General features: G+C 39.0%; 1 protein-coding gene across 3 annotated transcripts in view; it reads left to right on the top strand.

Moving 5' to 3' along the window:
- Positions 1-20,200, top strand: part of PLCB1 (phospholipase C beta 1) — a 665,042-nt gene that overhangs the window by 460,253 nt on the left and 184,589 nt on the right. For all 3 annotated transcript variants that reach the window (XM_070587880.1, XM_070587881.1, XM_070587882.1), the window contains exons 8-9: positions 2,617-2,717; positions 3,981-4,147. In XM_070587880.1, the coding sequence (XP_070443981.1) occupies positions 2,617-2,717; positions 3,981-4,147 (268 nt within the window). The remainder of the gene's footprint in view (positions 1-2,616; positions 2,718-3,980; positions 4,148-20,200) is intronic.

Here is a 20,200-nt window from a genome sequence, read left to right as displayed (position 1 = left end):
CATCTCCAGCTACTGTGGTCAGAAAGGGCTCACAGAAGAGTATTTGTACATTGAGCATGATTTTTAGAGTATTGAACCTTGAGCTTCCTCCTGATCAAACAGGAGAAAATGAATCTGTTCCACCTACTTCACCAAATCACGAGATCCAGGAAGAGAAAGTATGTTAATGAGCTTTGTGAATTTCAGCCTTGTTTAAAACTTAAGAGATTAGGAATTGTCCATAGCTTTTTCCTAAATATCTCCCCTATACTCTTTCACTTTAGTTTTTTGTGATGCTCGTTTTAACTCATTTCTCCAAAATATTTTTCCTCCCATTTTCACCCACTGACCCCAAATGCTTTGGGGCATCCTCATCAGTCAAGTTAAGCAAGTGAAAAATGAAACAAAGAAAATCAGCTGTATTGAAATGTTTCTCTTTTTCTATGTGCTAACATCCAACTGGTAGTGAAAATAATATTGTGTTTATTCAGATTGTCTCGTTAATTTGTCCCTTTTAATAGGAAGTCCTATTACACAGCTGGTAAATAAACAATGGTTAGAGTTTCAGTGAAGTGTATTGTACCATGAAATTATGTGTCGGACTCTTATGTAAATTATTTTTACTGAATCTGATATTCTGCAGAAAACATACAACACACAAGTCCTCACTAGCAATTTCCACCTTTCTCGTAAACTACATTCATTCACTCATTTAGTAAATATTTATTGAACACCTGCTATAAGTTAACACTGGAGAGAGAGCAGTTAACAAGCAGGAGCTAGGTCCTAGCTTGTGTAGATCTGAAGGCTAGCAAGAAATGGAGAGAGTTGTACAGCTGGGAGCACAATACAGTTAAATATGAGATAAGCAAGGTGCAATGGTAGCACAGAATGGAGATAAAACCCAGTCCAGGAGGAAGAAAAGCTTTCCAGAGGAAGAGATTTTAAACTAAGCCAAAAGGGAGAGAAAAAGAGGTCAGTCAGAGAAGGAAGATAATTACTGATACCCTTAGATACACTCTGTTTATGTTGTGCTGGGCAAGGTTGGAAGGAGGGAGTGGAGTGAGCTCTAAATAGTAACTAGTTGATAGGTAGAACAGGAGAACACCCTTGGGGTTCATAAAATCCACTACAGGTAGGTGCCTGAGTTGGCCAGCAGAGACACTGAGGATTTTCTTGCATTTGATTTTTAAATCTTTCTCTTCCCTGTGTCTGTCAGCTAAAGAATAGAGAAGAGAGGGTCAATTCCAGCTATCTACAAAACTACCTAAAGAGACATGGGTGTCTAACTCAGATAGAGGGTGGCATCAAAAACTGTGCATCCTCTAACCAAAGGGATTTCTTTACTTTTGCGAATCAAATGGAATTTTGGAAACCTGTTTACAGGTTGTCCCCATTTTATGAGTGGCAAAACACCAATAAAACAATCCATGGGAGTTTCCCATTGTTCTTGCATTTGGCCCCTTGTGCCCATGATTTCAAAGTTGGTATCCGGGTAACTAAGTCTAACAGTACAATGCATCTTGCTATGTATATGATCATGTGTTGTTTGGTTGTCTCAAAATTCTATTGTGCAAAATAGATTTTTTTTCCTACTCTATAAATGGATTTCGTAAAGGAAATATTATTTTGTTTGTTCATTACACAAATGTGGGATTCCTGCTGTCTGCCAAGTGATGAACTAAGTTTTCTTATCTGTTAGCAAGCAGTGTACAATTTCAGACAATAATTTTTAGATATTTCTATAAAAGTATATTTCAAAACAGATGAATATGGTAAAAGGAAGGGTGTTGCTTTGGTTGAAGTGCTTGAAAATAAAAATAATCACATAAACACGTACCTGAAATAGGAAAACGACATGAAGAATGTCCTTCCTGTTAACAAAAATGTGAATACATGCTTCCGGTTTCCATGGCAGCCGGACTAAGCAGAAAAATAAGTCATAGAAGTAACTTTTTGTGTCAATGACTTACTTCCCAAACAATAGAACCAATAGAAATAATGACTGGTGCCGTCCTACTTATAAAAACTGATTATTTAAACAAGAAAGGGCATTGTTTGGAAAAAAAAAGAAGCAAACTTGGAATTTATGTTTTCATTTTGAAAATGCGTCTCCAGATTCTTTACATTTTTACAAAATATATTCATTCAAAAGCCTGCTAAACAGCACATAAACAAATATAAATGTTCATGCCTCTGATCTGTATACTTAAAAATGGTTAAAATGGTAACTTTTATGTTATGTATATCTTATCACAATAAAAAAAGATTAGGGGAAAAAAAAAGCAACCTAAAAAAAACTTCCAAACAGACCCTGTGTTTACTAGGTGAAACTTACTTTAGTAAATGTACTTCCTTAGGAAGTTGCCTTAACATCCCTTTAGAAGGAGAAAACCCTTAAGCTTAAATTATAATAAAAAAGCAAGAGAACATAGGCTTTTGATACCTCAAAGCTAGTGTCCAAATGAACCCTACAGCTGGCTCATAGATGTTTTCTGGATGTTTACCCTGACCTCCCAGAAGAAAGGGAAGAGGCAAGAAGGAGGAAGGGAAGGAAGAGCAAGAGATGCAAACAGGGAGCAAAGAAGATAGGGAAAGAAAGAGACCCTTTACTGATCCTGTTGTTTCATTTCCCAGAATGATTCAATACCTCAAGAAGATTTCACTCCAGAAGTGTACAGAGTTTTCCTGAACAACCTTTGCCCTCGACCTGAAATTGATAACATCTTTTCCGAATTGTAAGAGAACACATTTTCACCCACTTGTTTCGGCTTGCAGTGGGACTCGGTGGCTGGGGCAGGATTCTGAGCAATAGAGGGAGGTGGACGAACCTCTTCGTACACCATGTGTAACACTTGTGCTTCTGTGTTATCTGTTGGAGACAGTCACGGGTTCCTGGCCCTGAGGTGCAACCACTGCTTTTAATGAATGGACGTTTGCTGTGGTTTGTTGTTCCGTGTAGTTGTTTTAGTATTTTCGGGAGGCTCTGTGTGGTCGAAGATTATGGCTAGAAGAGACAGCCATGTTGGCTCAGTAGAGATCGACTTATGTTGCAGAAAGAGCTCTAAACTGGGAACCAGTCATTTTACCTCTCTGAGTCGCATTAATGAAATAAGAAATTTGGATTACTAAGAACCCTCTTAGCTGAAAATTATTTGCTTTTATATTAGAAATTATATAGGTATTACTTTTAAAAAAATGATTGGAAAAAGGAAAATAAACATACCATAGAAAATAAACAAACCAGACAAATTTGAGGAAGTAGCAATTTATCCTTCTTGATATACTGAGATCTACAAGATGACAGAAAACGCAAAATTCATAAAACAAGGATCTCTTCATTTTGAAGACAGGCCAATAGTGCTAACTGAGAATGATGTTGTATGTACTCCCTTTGTGATGTTCATTGCCATCAACTATTTCTTGAATATCTGCAATGTTTGTACCATGGAGCTTGTCTTTAGGTTGTCAACAGGATAGAAATGAAAAGTTTGAATCATATTATATTGAAGAGTCATAGGCTCTTGCTGAAGTATGAACTTAATAAAAAGAAGAATGTACCCAAATAGATTGTTTACTTTCTTTTTAAAGTAATGAGTAACAAATACATCTTTAAATGATTAAATAAGATATGGGAATTTGATGACTAAACCAGAAGCTTAGTGTCACAATTGAAAAACAACCCATACCTCTGTATTCAGTTTAGAGTGGTGCGTCTTTACCCGAAAGATGCAATGTTTTCTTACTGTGGATTTCCTTTTGCATTTGACGTAGTTCCCGGAAATGGGGATTTAGTGTGGTGATTGCAAAAGATGTTTGTAGCCCATTGAGGTACAGCAACAGTGATGGAGCAGCACAATGATTTTAGGGCAAGATAGGAATTTTAATATAGCATGCTCTTACCAGGTATGGCAGGATTTTGTTTCCCTGTAACTAAATAAGTATATGAATGACACTTGGTGGAAAAATATTCTAATTCCTTGGTTTTTAATTGTTTTTAGTGGTGCCAAAAGCAAACCATACCTTACTGTTGATCAGATGATGGATTTTATCAATCTTAAACAGCGAGATCCTCGGCTAAATGAAATACTTTACCCACCTTTAAAGCAAGAACAAGTCCAAGTATTGATTGAGAAGTATGAACCCAACAATAGTCTCGCCAAAAAAGGTCAGTCCACTTTGTCCCACACCAGAATGAAGCTCTTGTTTCTAATTGTGAAATGGGTCACCCCCCTGGTAGTTAGGGACATCAAGGATTATTTAGGTCAGTTTCCCACATTTGTATGCCTGTTTTCCTTTCTGACTTAAATCACTGGTGGTTCAATCAGAAGCATATTTTTTAAAACTTTGATGTGTGGTGTTTTTGTTGTTATGTGTATGTACGCATGTAACATAGTTTTTTTTTTTTAACATCTAATCATTTGTTTTGTTTTAAATTTACCCAGTGACTAAATGCATCTTTCTCCAACAGGAAATTCACTATCTTAAAGGTTGCCCTTTTGGGTCTATTTTTAATTCTGTGAAATGACCCACAGATTTTCCTAAATCTCTAAAACTGAAGAGAATACTCAGTCCATTAATTTAAACTATTGATGAATTTTTCCACTTGGGGAAATATTATAAAATTTGGCCTTTTATATTTAAAAAAAACAGTGTAGAACAAAATAGCCTAGAAATTGATGTCAGAAAGACAGCTTTAAGTTGCCTGGAAGTTATTAAGAAATTTATATTTTTGATTCTGGAGAAATGAATTGCCAAAATAAGATCGTGATGATTTAATTGCCAGGAGTTTTCCATTATATGTGGCATCATTGTCCCCGAACAGGATCTTTAGCTGTTACTTTACCACTAAGAGCAATTCTCATCTGGACTAAAATATCTTCACTGAGAAAAGTGGTGTGTTACCACTGATGTTTCTGTGAATTGCTTGGATATTCCATAGGGAGGAAAATAATGCACAATTAACCAAGTATTAAGAAGAGATAAATTGCATCTTAATATGCAGGCAATTTATAAGTAATAGAAACAGCTCTAACAAATTTAGAGTCATTAATAAGAATGATTATCATAAAAATTGATTAAAAAATCTTTTAACCCATTGTATTTATTTTGGAACTGGTCCCCTAAATGAAAAATGAAAGCAGTTATTAAGAATAGAAGTAATGTCTTATAATTAATTTTATCCTACATGTTATTAGTCGGGAATTTATAGATGATATATTTTAGTTTTGTTTGTATTCTTGGTCGACCATTGTGGTTGTCATCATTCTTACTGTTGCAGTGGGGAAGAGGTCAATCAGAGGAAACAATTGGCCAAGAGTATGTGTTGGCCTTCCCAGGCCACCCTCCCGAACCTACTTTGTATGACACCCTTTCTTCCTTAGGGCCACAAGAGATGGGAGTTCTCCTTATCGTTAAGCTGAGGGCAACTCCTCAGAGGTTTCACCTGAGCGCTTGACAGTTCCCTTCTGAAATCCAAACTTCACCAAAAATAACTAACACAGTGTTATAACAAATATAACAAGACTTCTAAAATCAATCTGCCCACGACACTAGGAAAACAAAAACTTTTGTGAAAACAAGGAGGCACTTCAAAACATAAACTTTGCCCTTTTCTCCTCCCTTCACACACACGGCGCATGGCCCATGCTTCAGCTGGCCTGTGAGGCCCTCATACACAATACTCTGATGACTTGAACTAAGTAGAGGATACAAAGGGAGAAATCATGACAGGTTACTGTCTAACTCTATAGTCCTGCAAGAACCAATTTTGAGTCCAATGGAAATTAAGATGATGTCTCTTACTGTCGGCAAGAGTACTCAGTGCCGTCTTATAGATGCACTAGGTATGAATTCCATAATCACAACAAGCACACAAAGTTCAGGTGTATTTAAAATAGCCACTTTATTTATTTTTCTATAACTTAATGTGATACTGCTCATGAAGCTTCCATGTCGGCCTTGATGTGAGTTTTTTTAAATCACAGAATTCATTTCTTAACCCAAAACTCCAGTAAGAAAATGAACTTGAGATGTTTCACACCGAATCATTTTGTTTGCTGCTTTGGCTCTGTTTATGTGAACAGAGAAGAATAAAGAAGATTGTTTTATTGTGTTAGCTGTTATTTCATAGTCAAAAGGATAATGGTTTTGAAATCTTTATTTGAAACGCTAAGAAATTGTTGGGTTAGACCTCAATTCTTCAGTAACTAAGAGTTTGAAATATTTTTCAAAAAGTGAAAATCAATTTTTTAATTTGATTTTGCTGTTCATAACATTTTTAAGATCTTTTCAGGAGCTCCTTTTTCTGTCTTCTTTATTTATTAGATAACTACAAGTAAAATCCAACAAAGTACAATTTAAGAAAGTATTATTTGATCTCAATATGGCACGTGATATGCAAGGAAATTAACTCATTTTATATGACTTTCAAAATGTATGTTTTTGTTTTGCAAAAAAAGTAAACCAAGACTTTGGGGTCAAACAACTTACCTAAGATCTCATACCAAGATGCTCTTTGAGAAAGCAGAGTTTTTAACTTTCAGTCAACTGGTTAATACATTTTGATCAATAAACACATAAGAAAATAAGTAGAGAAGTTTAATATTACATTATAATATTTTTCTGCTGCTGTTTTCATTTTGACTAGTTCCTCAAATTTCCCCAAGCATTAATCAAATTAACCCACAAACTCAGTCTCATTTGTCTGAGAAAGACACTTCCATATTGCCTATATTTGTTATAAAATGTTAGGAATAAGAAACATACATAATGTGCATATATAATAACGTAAATATACGTATACTCTCTGATATCAAAAAATTTGTATTTTAAAGTAGGTGTTAATTCACAAAGTTGACATATGCTAATGTTTAGTTTTTATATGCATTTTATATAATTTTTACATTAAAGAGAATCTAAAATTATATGAACATTTTTCAGTATGATCAGAAACTTAAATGTTAAAGCTGATCATAGATTAACTGACTAAAAGTACAACACATGAATGTGTGAAATGAAAATCCAGAAGGGATGATGGCCTCTGATGCTTTGCGGGCCTGCTGTCATTAGCATGTTGACCACACTTCCAAGCTGAAATTTCTGTTTCTGGAGTGGTATGTATTGCTTATAAATAATCAGAGGGTTTCTGTGTAGTATAAGACAAATGTTCACATGTCTGGGTTCCACAAAGAAAGAGTTTGAAGCTTATTGCAGAAGATACTATTCTCGAGGGAGTTTGGTTTATTTTTACAATTTAAAACCACGCATTGAATAATGTCATGGCCCCGGGTCAGCAAATGCTTTCTCCTTGCCATGTTATTTGCACTGTAGACCTAAATATGCCTAACACAGGAATACACAATGACCCCTGCCTCTTCCAAATAAAAGGGTCATGAATGTCAGAGTTTGAAGACTAATGTCTCCTGAATAGAGTTATTTTTTATCATTTAAACTCTTTAGAAGAAAGGCAGTGTGTAAAATCAGCATGAAGAATAAAAGTTATATTGATGTCTTTAGTAACAGAATGTAGACCTCTAGATTCAACTGATATGTCTATAAATGAAGACCTAATTTTGCTTAAATAAATTGCCAAACCAAAAGAAAACAGTAGAGTTGGTTCATACTTTTATTCTTCTGTGAAGAGCAGGTGTTCATGAGTATTTGTTAAACAATTGAATTAATATAGTAGATTTTAATATTAGCAGATGTTTTGAGCAGCATTCCTTTTCTTCTTCTTCTTCTTTTTTGGTGAGGAAGATTGGTCCTCAGCTAACATCTGTGCCATCTTCCTCTATTTTGTTTGTGGGATGCCACTACAGCATGGCTTGTTGACTGGTGTGTAGTTCCATGCCCAGGATCCCAACCCAGGAACCGAGGGCCACCGAAGTGGAGCATATTAACTAAACCACTACACCACCAGGCTGACCCCTACATTCCTTTTTTTATCATCAGTTCTTCCTCTTAAATTTTTATCAGGTGTTCTATGCCAAAGCTTCCCCACTTTATTGCAATTAAATCATTAAAATGAAACTATATAATGTCTTATAGTCTTTGATCAGTACTTAGCGAGTTAATAGTTTAAAAATTGAAATGAACTCAAAATGAGTAATAGCAAAGCAATTTGGTTTTCAGCAAAGCAAATAGAAGTTCGAGTATTGCAAGCATTTTTGCATCAAATAGGTGTAAGCTAATAATTAAGCATCAGCAGAAATAACCCTACTGTATTTTCAATATTGTTTTATTTTAAAATGCTGATATGAATGAACTATATTGTATCATTATAGTTAACAGCAAAAAGCACCCAGAGTGTCTAGAGAGAGCAGTGGACTCAGGAATCCTGCAACCTGTAGTGTTAGGTGGAACTCCTTCAGTTGAGAAATGACGGAAACCTAACTCAAACCGAAGCACAGAAAGGAATTTCCTGGAGCATATAAGCAAAAAGTCAGGGTGTTAATGACTTCAGGCATGACTACATCCATGGGCTCAAACGATGTCAAAGAACTGTGTTCCTTCATCTCCCATCATTTTCTCTACTGGCTGTCATTCTTGGGCAGACTCTCCTGAAGTGACAAGAAAGCCACCGGCAGTTCCAGGTCTACCAATCTTAGTATACAGAAATTCTTTTTACTCATAGTTCCTTCAAAGGTCCCAGAAACCTGAGCCTGGCTTAAGTCACCCAAGCTCACCCCGAAGTAGGATCACTGTAGCCCAGAGGATGGGATGAAATAATTGGACAGACATAGGTCACATGACTCTCCCTACAGCCAATGAGGAGTCAACTACCTAAACCACATGGACTGACAGTGGGAGAGAGGTGGTTTCCTGAAATTCAGTTGGAGCGTGATACCTAGAAGAAGGAGGAATGGTGACTGGGCAGATAACAACAGCAGATCCCACGAAAACTGGGTCAGAAAGCAGTAATTCATCACTACTGTTTGCCTTATTTAGGAAGTCATTTAACCTCTTTGACCAGTCTCACCCTCTAGTTTTCTCATCTTTGAAAAAGTTCCCTGCAAGAATTGCTGGGAGAATTACATAAGTTGCTCATGGTAAGAAGGTTGCGTATATTAATTGTCACCCATTAACCCTTTGTTGACCTGAACTAATGAAAAGTGATAATTGGCATTTACACCAAATTATTTCGAACTATTAATGGGTCTGGAAGTGAGATTCAGAGCACTGGGGAGAGGCATTCCTGAACATTGCTGTCTCTTGGCTAACAGGCTTGTTTAACTTACTGTAATTAAGAATAAGTTAGAATCATTTGATGATGAAACCTGAAAAAAATATGGCAAGTCGTATCTGTACACAAACATTCATTTCTGACTCAATCATTCTTTTATATATATTTTTATTAAAATGGAATTATAATTATAGTTAAAAATGTAAAGATTTATACTGGAATCTTACTATTTACTTCTTCACTTAATTTTCCTAGTAGATCTTTAAAAATCATTATTTTTCCCAGCACCATTGCTCTTTATTAGGTGGAAGTTGTCAGGAATAATGATTACTTTTATCAATGTCTTTTGTGCAGCTTTGAGAGATCAAACATGCCATAATTAAAGAAAAAGGCTGGCTTAGTGTTATGGTTAAGCCAGTTAACCTCAGGCAAGTGACTTGACTTGCTTGAACTCCAGGTTCCCCATCTGTAAAATGGGATGACATGGGTGCAGCAGACATGGGTGCTCTTCTCATACACCCTGGCACTCACTCTTCCAAAACAGTAACAGCACTCCCTGCAACTCTCCAGAACTTTCTCTCAGATCAACCACAGCCAACCTACAAGTGTCCAGGACCTCATAGTCCCAGGAGTAGTTGGAGGCCAAATACGTCATCTTCCTTGCCCCACGTGTGGGACAGTTTCGATGTGCGTTCTCTACTTTTTCCTGGAGTTCCCCAGTGAGATTGAGTCCTAGTTGCCCACAACTGTACCCTGCTTGATATCATTCCCTTTATTAGCTGCTTTTCCACCTCCTCTCATTTCTCCACTGCCCTCCTATTATTTCCTGGGGTTACCTCCCAAATAAGCTACTTGCACTCAAATCTTTGTCTCAAAACCTGCTTTTGGAACAACTCAAACAGAGACACTTTTCTGTAAACAGCCCTAACAGAATCAAAAGTGAAATACTGGTAAGGGCAGAGTAGCTGAACACTGAGAAAAAATAAAATGGAAAGGGCCTGCACCGCCAGCTCATTCATTCCAACCTGTCACATAACTGTCTTAGTTGTTACCATTCATGAAACCCTGGTCAGTGGCCTCAAATCCTGGGATCTCCTGTCTACAAGGGACTTAGCCATTTATCCTAAACTCTCAGGTCATAGAAGAGACAGCTAAAGAAGTGAGAATGTTGAGACTATCACCATATTTTCTCTGTCCCAGTGCAGAGTCCTCCCTACGACTCCAGACTCCCACTTGGGGCCCTCCATCAGGACTTGCTGAGAAAAGAGATGCAATGCCAGCTATTTACAAGTTATCAGTTGGCATCCATAGCAGTGGTTTTCAGACTTGTCCTTGACATAACATCCTTTCATTCGTGTTTGTTTCTTCTAACAAAGTCTCACAAGAAAGGTCAATGTATGCGAAAAACCTTTAAAAGGATTACAGTCATGCATCACTTAACAATGAGGATGCGTTCTGAGAAATGCACTGTTAGGCAATTTGTTCATTGCGCGAACATCATGGAGTGTGCTTACACAAACCTAGATGGTATAGCCTACTACACACCTGGGCTATTCGGTACTAATCTTATGGGACCACCATCATTTATGTGGTCCATCGTTGATCAAAACGCCATTATGTTGTGCATGACAGTATTTTGGTTGAATAGAGGTGAGCCTGGAGTGTAGCTGTGATGGCTGCCCTACTCCTGCTTCCTCTCCTGCCCCATGCCATTCTCTGCAGGCACTTCTGCCAAAACCTCAGGAGATTCAGGATGCTCAATTTAAAAACCACTCTTCTGGAGGAAATATTGACTGGTTCAAAGATCTGCCTCACAATTAAGATGGCATCCATTTAAATATGTTTATATAGATTACTTGTGTAGCAATATAAGGAACAAAAGGACTGAAATGAATGAACAAAATCAACTTAAACAAGATAGATTTTCTCCCAAAAGACAAAGAAAAACGGATGAAAACTATATGATGTAGCCAATTCTTTTCATGCCTTGATTAAGTTACTGCACTGAGAAAGCTGCCAAAAAGCCACTCGTATTTTATTGATGAAGATCTCATTTAAATTCCACCTATTGACTTTCTACCCTCTGTGGAAGGTCACAGAAGAATGACATTATCATCTGTGAGTATATTCCAAGCTTCTCTTACCTCTGTGTTGTTTCATATGTCCATAGACTTTTCTGAAATATTTGAGATTGGCTAAAATGAAAAAAAAAATTCTTTTCACGATAGCCATTATGAGTCCATTGTTCATTTGTTGTCTTGGTAACTTCCATCTGATTTCCCTTCCTTGACTGCATTTCCTCCTTTCCCAGGAGGCAGAAATTGGGCCTGAGCAGAGGCAAATGCCTGGCCCAGGAATCCTGGATTTTTCTCCTCCAGCCTTAAGTGACCTCAGTGTCTGCTCAGAAGCATGGTTCCAGCCAGAATGTCACAACCATGTCCATTCACAGCTGAAACAGCCTTTGTTCAGAAAACAGCCAGTCAGGAAAAATATAAACAGTAAAAGACACAGTCAACTGTCAGTCCCAAGAGGTAGGGAAGTGACCTTGGTAGTCCAATCCACCCTAGTCTGCTGAGTTTTGTTAAAACTTCTTTCCCTCATCAGACTATACCTTCCCAAGATGCCTTGCCATTTTGCATGAAAACTAGTGGGACAAAGCAGATAGTGTCTATTTTTCCCGTAAGTGAGACGTCTCATCAGAACATAGTGTTGATAATCGCTGAGTGTTACCCTTTTCCCTTCCCGGTAGGGGTCAGGTGGGACTATGGCTCAGTCAAAAGGAACAGCTTGGCAGGTTGCACTGTGCTGGAAAAAGGCCATGAAGCCACAGGCATTTGGCCCACAACATCTGCATTACCCAGAGTCTAATTTTGTTAATAGTCAACTTTAGACCAAATAAGTGGAAAGGAAACAGATCAAATGTGAAGAGAATCAACTCCACGGAAAACAAACAATGACCACAAGGAAGCCAGATGAGGTGAGATGTGGACTGTCTACCGTAACACTTAACAGAAAAGCTGAAAAATGTGCAATGGCAATGGGTGAAATAATGTCAGGAAGCTGACAATGACCAATAATTTCCATAATTCATTATAGAGATTCTAGAGCTCTATCTTGACTCTGAACCACTCTGCTCTCTAAGACTCCAGTTGCAAAAGCAAAATTATCTACAGAGTAGGGATAGTATTATTTTAAGAGGAAGGCTTAACGAGGATGATTGGCAAAATCAACCTTCACACCTAACACTCTACCTTACACGTAGAAAATGAGCCAAAATGAGTCTTATTAATGTTTCTATTTGTCTTTGTTTGGGTTCTCCCAGAAGCTGACTCTGGGAGAAGAATTCAAGCACAAAGAGTTTATTTGAGAGGCGATTCCACATAGCTCTAGTAGGGCAATTTAGGAAATGAGAATGAGGAAGGGAAGGCAGCCAATAAAGATTGTGTCATCAAGAAAGTTACCAGTGTGCATCACTGCATCTCAGTCTTGGGGCAAACTCTAGAAGCCAGTGTAGAACACACGCCTGAGTTTCCCAACCACAGTCACTGTGGATGCTCTTAGGAATTGTTCATCCTCAGGCACTTCCATCTGCTCTCCATAAAGTAAGCCATCAGACAAAGAGATGCAGATGGAAGTCCAGCCCAACCATATCTCCTGGGGCACCAGTACTGTCAGCTACAATGTCATTATCAACAAAACAATATTCACCATGATCACAACAGTATAAAAAGAATTTTTCCATCCAGCTATGCAGTTGTAACAAGAATCTCCAACCTGTCAAAGGAGGGATCCTCCAAGGTACCTGGTGCTCATTGAACTCTTCTGTATTCTAACATACCTGATGCAGTTCTTGGATATTTTAATCTAGCAAATGTGTATTGCCTACCTCACTTAAGAGCTACAAAGAAGTGAAATGAAATCAAGATAAAGTTTTCACTCTCAAGGAGACTGTCATTCAGAGAGGAGATGATATATACAAATAACTATAATAAAAGCAAGAATGTGATACACCTCCATTGATTCATCCAGCAAATCTGAGTGTCCTTTATGTGCTAGAGAAGCTTGGAGGAACAGGAAATTTTTATTTATTGTGTCAGTAATTGCTCGGAACTCTTTACCTGCTAATTATCTTGTACAGACACAAGAATGAATCTTTGAATCTGTGTTGTTATCCCCATTTTACAATGAAGAAACTGAGTCTTTGAATGGTCACGTAATTTTATTAGTTTGGGAAGGAATTAGTGAGAAGGCTAAAAGGGCATGAAAGCCGAGATACTACCCTTGGCCCATTCGTTCATTTATTTAGTCAACACACATCTTTTCAGCCTTACTGCCTATGTCCATGCTTGAACTAGAAATAGAAAGGGGCCATTCTAGACCCAGAGTTTTGCCAGTTTGGATTCTATGCATGGACATGGCACCGCTCATCAAGCCATGCTGAGGCAGCATCTCACATAGCACAACTAGAAGGACCTACAATAGAATATACAACTATGTACTGGGGAGCTTTGGGGAGAAGAAGAAGAAGAAAAAAAGCAGATTGGTAACAGATGTTAGCTCAGGTGCCAATCTTAAAAAAAAAAAAAAAGAAAGAAAGGTACCATTCTTCTCTTCTTGGGGCTCCCAGTATAGTAAAACCTCCTCTGTGAGGAAGGGTATTGGAGGCTTTTGAAGAAAGTGACTCAAGCTGTACTTCGAGAGTGCTGCAGAGTAGAGAGCTGAATGAGGGACAGGCAGAATTTAAGGCACTAAGATAACATGTTCTAAGTAGTTCACCAGAAAGTTTTAATGAGCACATCTTCTGGGCCTGCCTTTACACTAGACACTGAAACAGACATAAATGAAGTGAAGATCATGCCCCTTGCCCTTAGCAAGCCAGTGTCCAGCTTGACCAAGGAACATGACATTCTGGGTAAGGATCTAGAACATTTTTGCCTCCTTTGCATTATGCTCAGGAGCCATTGTGAAGGGTCTCCTCTGATAGAGCAATGTGGCAGGGCATAATAAATCTTGCACGTGTTGCATAATAAAATGCAACAAACTTGTTTTCTAGCCTCTGAGAACCTCGAACTCTAAATGATAAATCAGTATTTACGCAAATCTAGTGGAAACACTCCAAGCCTGTGTTCAAGAGAGCAGGGTTCTTATCTGGATTCTGTCCTTATCTAGCTATGTCAACTAAAAAGGACTTTCATCTTGCTGGGTCAAAGTTTGTTTATCTGTCATGTTAAATAATAAGACTTTGTCTTACCTACCAAACAGAACAGTGAGCAGTAAATAAACTCGCAGATGTGAGAGTATTTCAAAGAAGGGAAAGTGCTAAATCAAAGTTAGGTGTTATTATTAAGAACTTTCACACAAACCACATAAACAAGTGCAACTTACTACAGTGAAAACTGCAGGGACACAGAAAGCCATGAGAGCTGAGTGAGGGGTTAATTTTCAAAGGCTTTTGAGACGAGCACGTAGCCATTTAGTGGGCATTGTCACACATCTTGGACTTGTATTTGTACTTAGCTGTGCTAATAAAACAGCTTTTACAACCAAAACGGAATAAGAATACATGACACTTTTCAACCTAAGAGAAAATAATAATGCATGAAATCATGTTTAGAACATACTTGACTCCAGGATTGAAAAATAAGTTGATAAACTAGAGGAAGAAACCAGCAGATTTCGTATACTATACAAGAACAGTTAGTTGGCAAACGTCCTATGAAAGTTTGTGCCCAAGCAAAGATAATTGAAAAGGAAACATTGAATAGATTATTTCTGCAAGCAGGCAAATCAATTTTGGTGAGCCACAGGATACTGAAGCCATCTGCACTTACTTTCTCTGAGCTGGTCTAGCAGAACTCACATTAGGGTCACAGTACCAGGAATAAACATGAGCCAAGGAAATAGCTTCTCAGTGCTATGCTTGGAAGTGACTTAAGGAGGTGCTAAGCCATTGGACCAGTAGCATTCCAACATACTCTGGTATCATAACATTAAGAATGGGGATTGAATGATGATGAATGGATTCTCAATCACCTAATCCCAGTGACATCCAAACATTTGAGCAGCCAGCTCCTGCCTAATTGGCATTTGGCTCAACAGAATGAGGCTGGTGGCCATGTTAGCTGGCAGGCATCTTGTCCAATTTGTCCATCTCAACTGTGTGATGACTCTCTGGATTTATAGGCCATCTGTCTTGCAAGGCAGAATTTGTACAGATTTCTCTGTGTTTCCAGGCTTTGAAAGATGTTATTTGCATGTGTTTGGCTATTTTTATTTTTTTAAGCTAACCTGCATATTTTTTGCAAAACCCACAAAATGATGTCACATCTTCTGTTTAGCATTTCTCTTATCCTCACATTGCCATAACAAGTTTTCTGTTGTATTTTATTTTTCTTCCTAAAAGTTAGGCTCATGTGTTGGAGAATAAAAATGCTAGTGGATGCCTTTAAATTACTTGCAGAGATTAGAATGTAAATTAAGTCTGGAAGAGAATTTTAGACCTTGATAGACAAATCCAAATCAAAGAGCTAATCCTCACGCCTCTGCCAGATGGATCATTTGTCCTGCCTGAGCCCAGCTTCTTTTAACAGAAAGATTTAAGTAACACGTTGTAGAGAGCTAAGTAAATCATGGGAAAAAACTCTTCCTCGGTCACATTCAGGGCTATTTTTAGGACTAATCCAGGGTGCTCAGATTGAAGCCAACTGCCAGGAGGCAAGATCTCCTTTTCATCATCCATGCGCCTCATCCAGGCAAGTGCTGGGAAAGTTACATGGATAAGTATCATCAATTGCACTCACCACCGTCTGTCTTTCCATTGCTCCTCCATAGGCTCCAGATCCAGCTCGCACCTAAGTCCCTTGTGACCTCACACAAGTTGCTTACCTCTCTAAGTCCCTGTTCACCTGGAAATGAGAATTAAAAAGTACCTCTCTTGTAGGATTTCTGTGCCTGGCACATGGTCAGTGCTCAAGTAATGGCACCTCCTCCTCCTATTATTATTATTATTATCAACCTTTTCCTGATACTAGATTATGTGTGATGTCTTCTACAGCAGCATAGCATAGTGGTTAATGGCATGGAACACAAAGCCTGACTTCCTGGGTTCAAATCCCAGCTTATCTACTTAGGAGCTCTGTGACTTCGGGCCAGCTACTTGCCTTGGATTTCTCATCTATAAAATAGGCATAAAAGCAGCTATAAAGAGTTATTATGAGGATGAAATGAGTTAGTATTTGCATAGAGTCAACAGTTTATGAAGGTCTGTTAAATCATAGACTTAAGATAGATTAAATTCATGGAGCTCTTCAAAGCCTGGCTCTCTCTCTTTCTTCTTTTCCTCTCCTGCTTGCACTTATACAACACATTTCCTTTCAAGCCAGAATCCATTATTTTTTTAAAAGTACTGTTTGTAAACACAGCCGGCCACATTTTCTTCCCTTGAACCTCCACAGCATTATTTTTTTCCTTTAGCACTTCGTTTCTGCTGCCTTCCATCTGTTTTTAGGGCTAGCTCAGGAGCAGTTCCACGGTGGTGCTTTGATGTCAGGATGGGGTCATTTCCAAGGTAACCGTCCTAGTCAAAAACACGTCCTGAACAGGGAAGAGCCTGCCTGGGGGACTTTCAGGCCACCTTAGTAATGTGGCATGAATTCTATTTAGAGATTACCTTTCGACCATTCCCACTGTACTTTTTCCCTCCCCTGGTCACAGAGATCCTGTAAAGTATCATGAGAAGGTGTAGTGCTGAGGACTTGCCACCAAGCTCAGAAGTTTCAGTGCAATGACAAGCATAGGCTTGTGTCACCTGACCTTATCGAAAGTTACTTTCGTAAGCTTGTGGGTTGAAGGGGAGGACCTATGGATGTGTTTCAAATAAATTTCTTACTTGTGAATTTAAAAAGAAATTCTACCAGGGCTGAGCAAAGAAGAGGAGAGGGTATGACAGGGCAGTTAACTTGCCCTCTGCAATGTAATGAAGTACAATCAACTCTTCTATTGTTTAAGTATTGATTTGCCCTATTCTGAATTATCTGTGTCCCCTTCCTCTGGTCTATTTTAGTGGCTTTAGCCATTTGATTAGCACTTCTGCCTTGGGCTAGGCAGAGGGAGGGAGTAAAGATAAAACTTTCAATCTCTCCAGGATTCTTGGTTGGGACTCAGTTCTCCAGGCTTTCCCTGTGGTTCTTAAGCACACTTGTTTACCATCATGGTACCATCAGTTAAAGCCAGGCCAAGCCCCTGGGTTCTGGTCTCTAAGCTATCATTGTGTTTCTTTGATGTTTTTCTCTTAATCCTTCCTTTGCGGTGTCATTTACAGCTGAACTAAGAATTGCCATTTTTAGTTCCCTATGATACAAATTAGTTTGAGGTGTTTAGTTGCCAAGATAATACACAAAACTACTCATGATATGTATTAATTTGTTGTTAGTGCCTTCCAATGGATTCCAACTCCTAGCAACCCTGTATCCAGCAGAGTGGAATCCTGCCCAGTCTTTTTGCACCATCCTTTCACCTTCTGGCACTCTATCAGACAACAATCCACTGTTATTCACAGGGTTTTCATGGCCAATTTTTTCAGAACTGGGCAGCCAGGTCCCTCTTTCTACTCTTCAGTCTGGAAGCTCCGCTGAAACCTGTCCATCGTGGGTGACCCTGCTGGTATCTGAAATACTGGTGGCAGGGCTTTCAGCATCACAGCAATGTGCAGCCACCACAGTATGACAACTGACAGACACGGGATGTGGTTCCCTGAGTGGGAAATGAACCCTGGTGGCAGTGAATCTTAACAACTAGACCACCAGGGCTGCCTTATGTATTAATACATAAACGTTAATATTCGTGGAACCTAATAGTCATTCTTTCAACTGATATTTATTAAGCATTTATGTGTCAGTCACTGTCCGGGTTCTAAGGATCAGCAGTGAACTGACAAAAGCCCTGTCTAGTGGCTAGACTTCCCACTGAGTACCTGCATCTCTTTGCTGAAAACTTTCTTTGGCACCTGTAGGCCTCTCTTCCCAAGGGTGTAGTGGACAGAAGTACTGGGAATTAATACCCCTGGAAGCAATCAGCCACTGACTGATGGGACTTGGTGTATAAATACCCCGGTTTCCTCTCCCTTTAGATGGGACAACCTGCAAGTACATGTTCTACCTCATTTCCCAGTGGTTCCCCAAGGGTAATCCCATTCCAATTCCAGTTGCCTACAGTGGCGATTAGTTTGATAATTCACCATTATGGACTGCCTTCCCCACGCTCCCACCACTGTTTCCAAGAGACCACCCCCTAAATAAACAAATGCCCAAATCCTGGTCTCAGAGTCTGATTCAAGGGAAACCCAGCCTAAGACCCTCTGTCCTCATGAAACTTACAATCTTGTAGGAGGAGACCAAAACTAACAAGCCAGTCTATATAGAGAATGACAGATGGTGATAAATGCCATGGAGAATATTAAGTAGTGTATGAGATAGAAGTGCCAGCAGGAGGAATTGCTATTTCTATAGGGTGGTTGGGGAAGGTTTGGGAAGGCTTTGTGTTATAGTGACATTTGAGGTCACTCTCAGTGCACTCAAAATAAATGTTTTTTTCTTCTATCTTAATTTCTATATTGAAATAACCTAGGGTGGTGTCTAAGTGCTAAGAGCCTTACCTAGTACTTGGTCATCAGAGGAAGACTCTGGGCTTAGGTCATCTGTTCAAGCTGGTAGTCCCGATACAGCCTTGTTCCTTTCTGGTCTTAGACATTGATCATCATTTTAAGGACAGTGGGTTCAGCTACATGCTTGCTAATCACGGGTGGACCAAGAGAGACCTCTCTAAGGCTCAGGCACAGGTCCATCTATTTAGACCCTGCAGACACTTCTGCTCCTGCTGTTTCTGGCCACTGGGGAACGCCAAGGTTCGCAGCTTTCTGGAGCATCTCCCAGGAAAGGAGCCTCAGGCTTCTCTCTTCAGAACATCAAACTTGTCTGGCACTTCCCCTAGACCTGGGGACAAGGAAGGCTTGGTAGAAAACTTCCCTCAAAACCATGCAGAAAATGTACCCTTCAGTTCTTCCTTCTCGGCCATCCCTACCTTCTCTGAGGCAAAGCTAGAATGCTTTGTTGCTGCCTATATTGGAGGAGAGTGAGAGAGACTTGGGAAGAATAAAAGGGAGGAAATATCTCATCTGTTAAGTACTGCCAACTATGACAGGATTCAATACACAATTTATTTCAGCTGCTTTAAAATTTAGTTCCAGAAGTCTCCTTAATTTTTTTTGGATTTAATGGTCTAATTTCTCCAGCAGTGCTTTGAACTCAAATTGTAACTTCACATGAGAGACTTGGGAAATACAGTTACAATTCTGGACGTATTTTCTGCTGATTGAATGAGGCCATGAGGGACACATCCCATGACCGCCATGAGGAGAGTTAGACAACTCCCCAGCACTTATAAAATAAAAGGTCACATGACTCAGTCATGATTCCCCTAGAAATTTGGAGCACTGACAACTCCTTACACACACTGCAATACCTGTTCCACTCAAGCAGCCTGTGAGGTTGGCAGAAGAAGCCAACAGGTTCACGTACCTTCCCACCTGAAAAGCACTGAGAGCACAGGCTGCCTCTGTGACTCTGACCACACTCTACCTGGGAAAAGATGTAGCAAGGAAAGCCTGACAGACAATTATCCATAGAGTATCATCTGTGGTGAGATATTAATCACTGCATACTTTCCATTAGAAAGATATAAAAGAAAACCAGGGAACCCCATGATAAGTCCCTGACCAGGCAAAGCAGATCCATGACAGAAAACCTTTGGTTCCTCCCTTCTGATTTAATTTTACCTAAAAATATAAGGATCAAAGGATAAAGCATGCAACATCTGACTCTTAAAACAGAACAAAAATATCTGCAGTGTGGTGCACTGGAAAAATCATGGAACTTCAGGACAAATATGGTGAACTGAACATATTCATCTAATTAAACTCTTTGTGAAGCCACACTAAAAGTGCATTAAAAGAGATATTTTTTAAAGGCATAATCTGGCAAG

Source organism: Equus przewalskii, chromosome 21, assembly GCF_037783145.1.
Source record: "Equus przewalskii isolate Varuska chromosome 21, EquPr2, whole genome shotgun sequence".
Classification (NCBI taxonomy): domain Eukaryota; kingdom Metazoa; phylum Chordata; class Mammalia; order Perissodactyla; family Equidae; genus Equus; species Equus przewalskii.
This window is presented reverse-complemented; position numbering and strand designations above follow the sequence as displayed.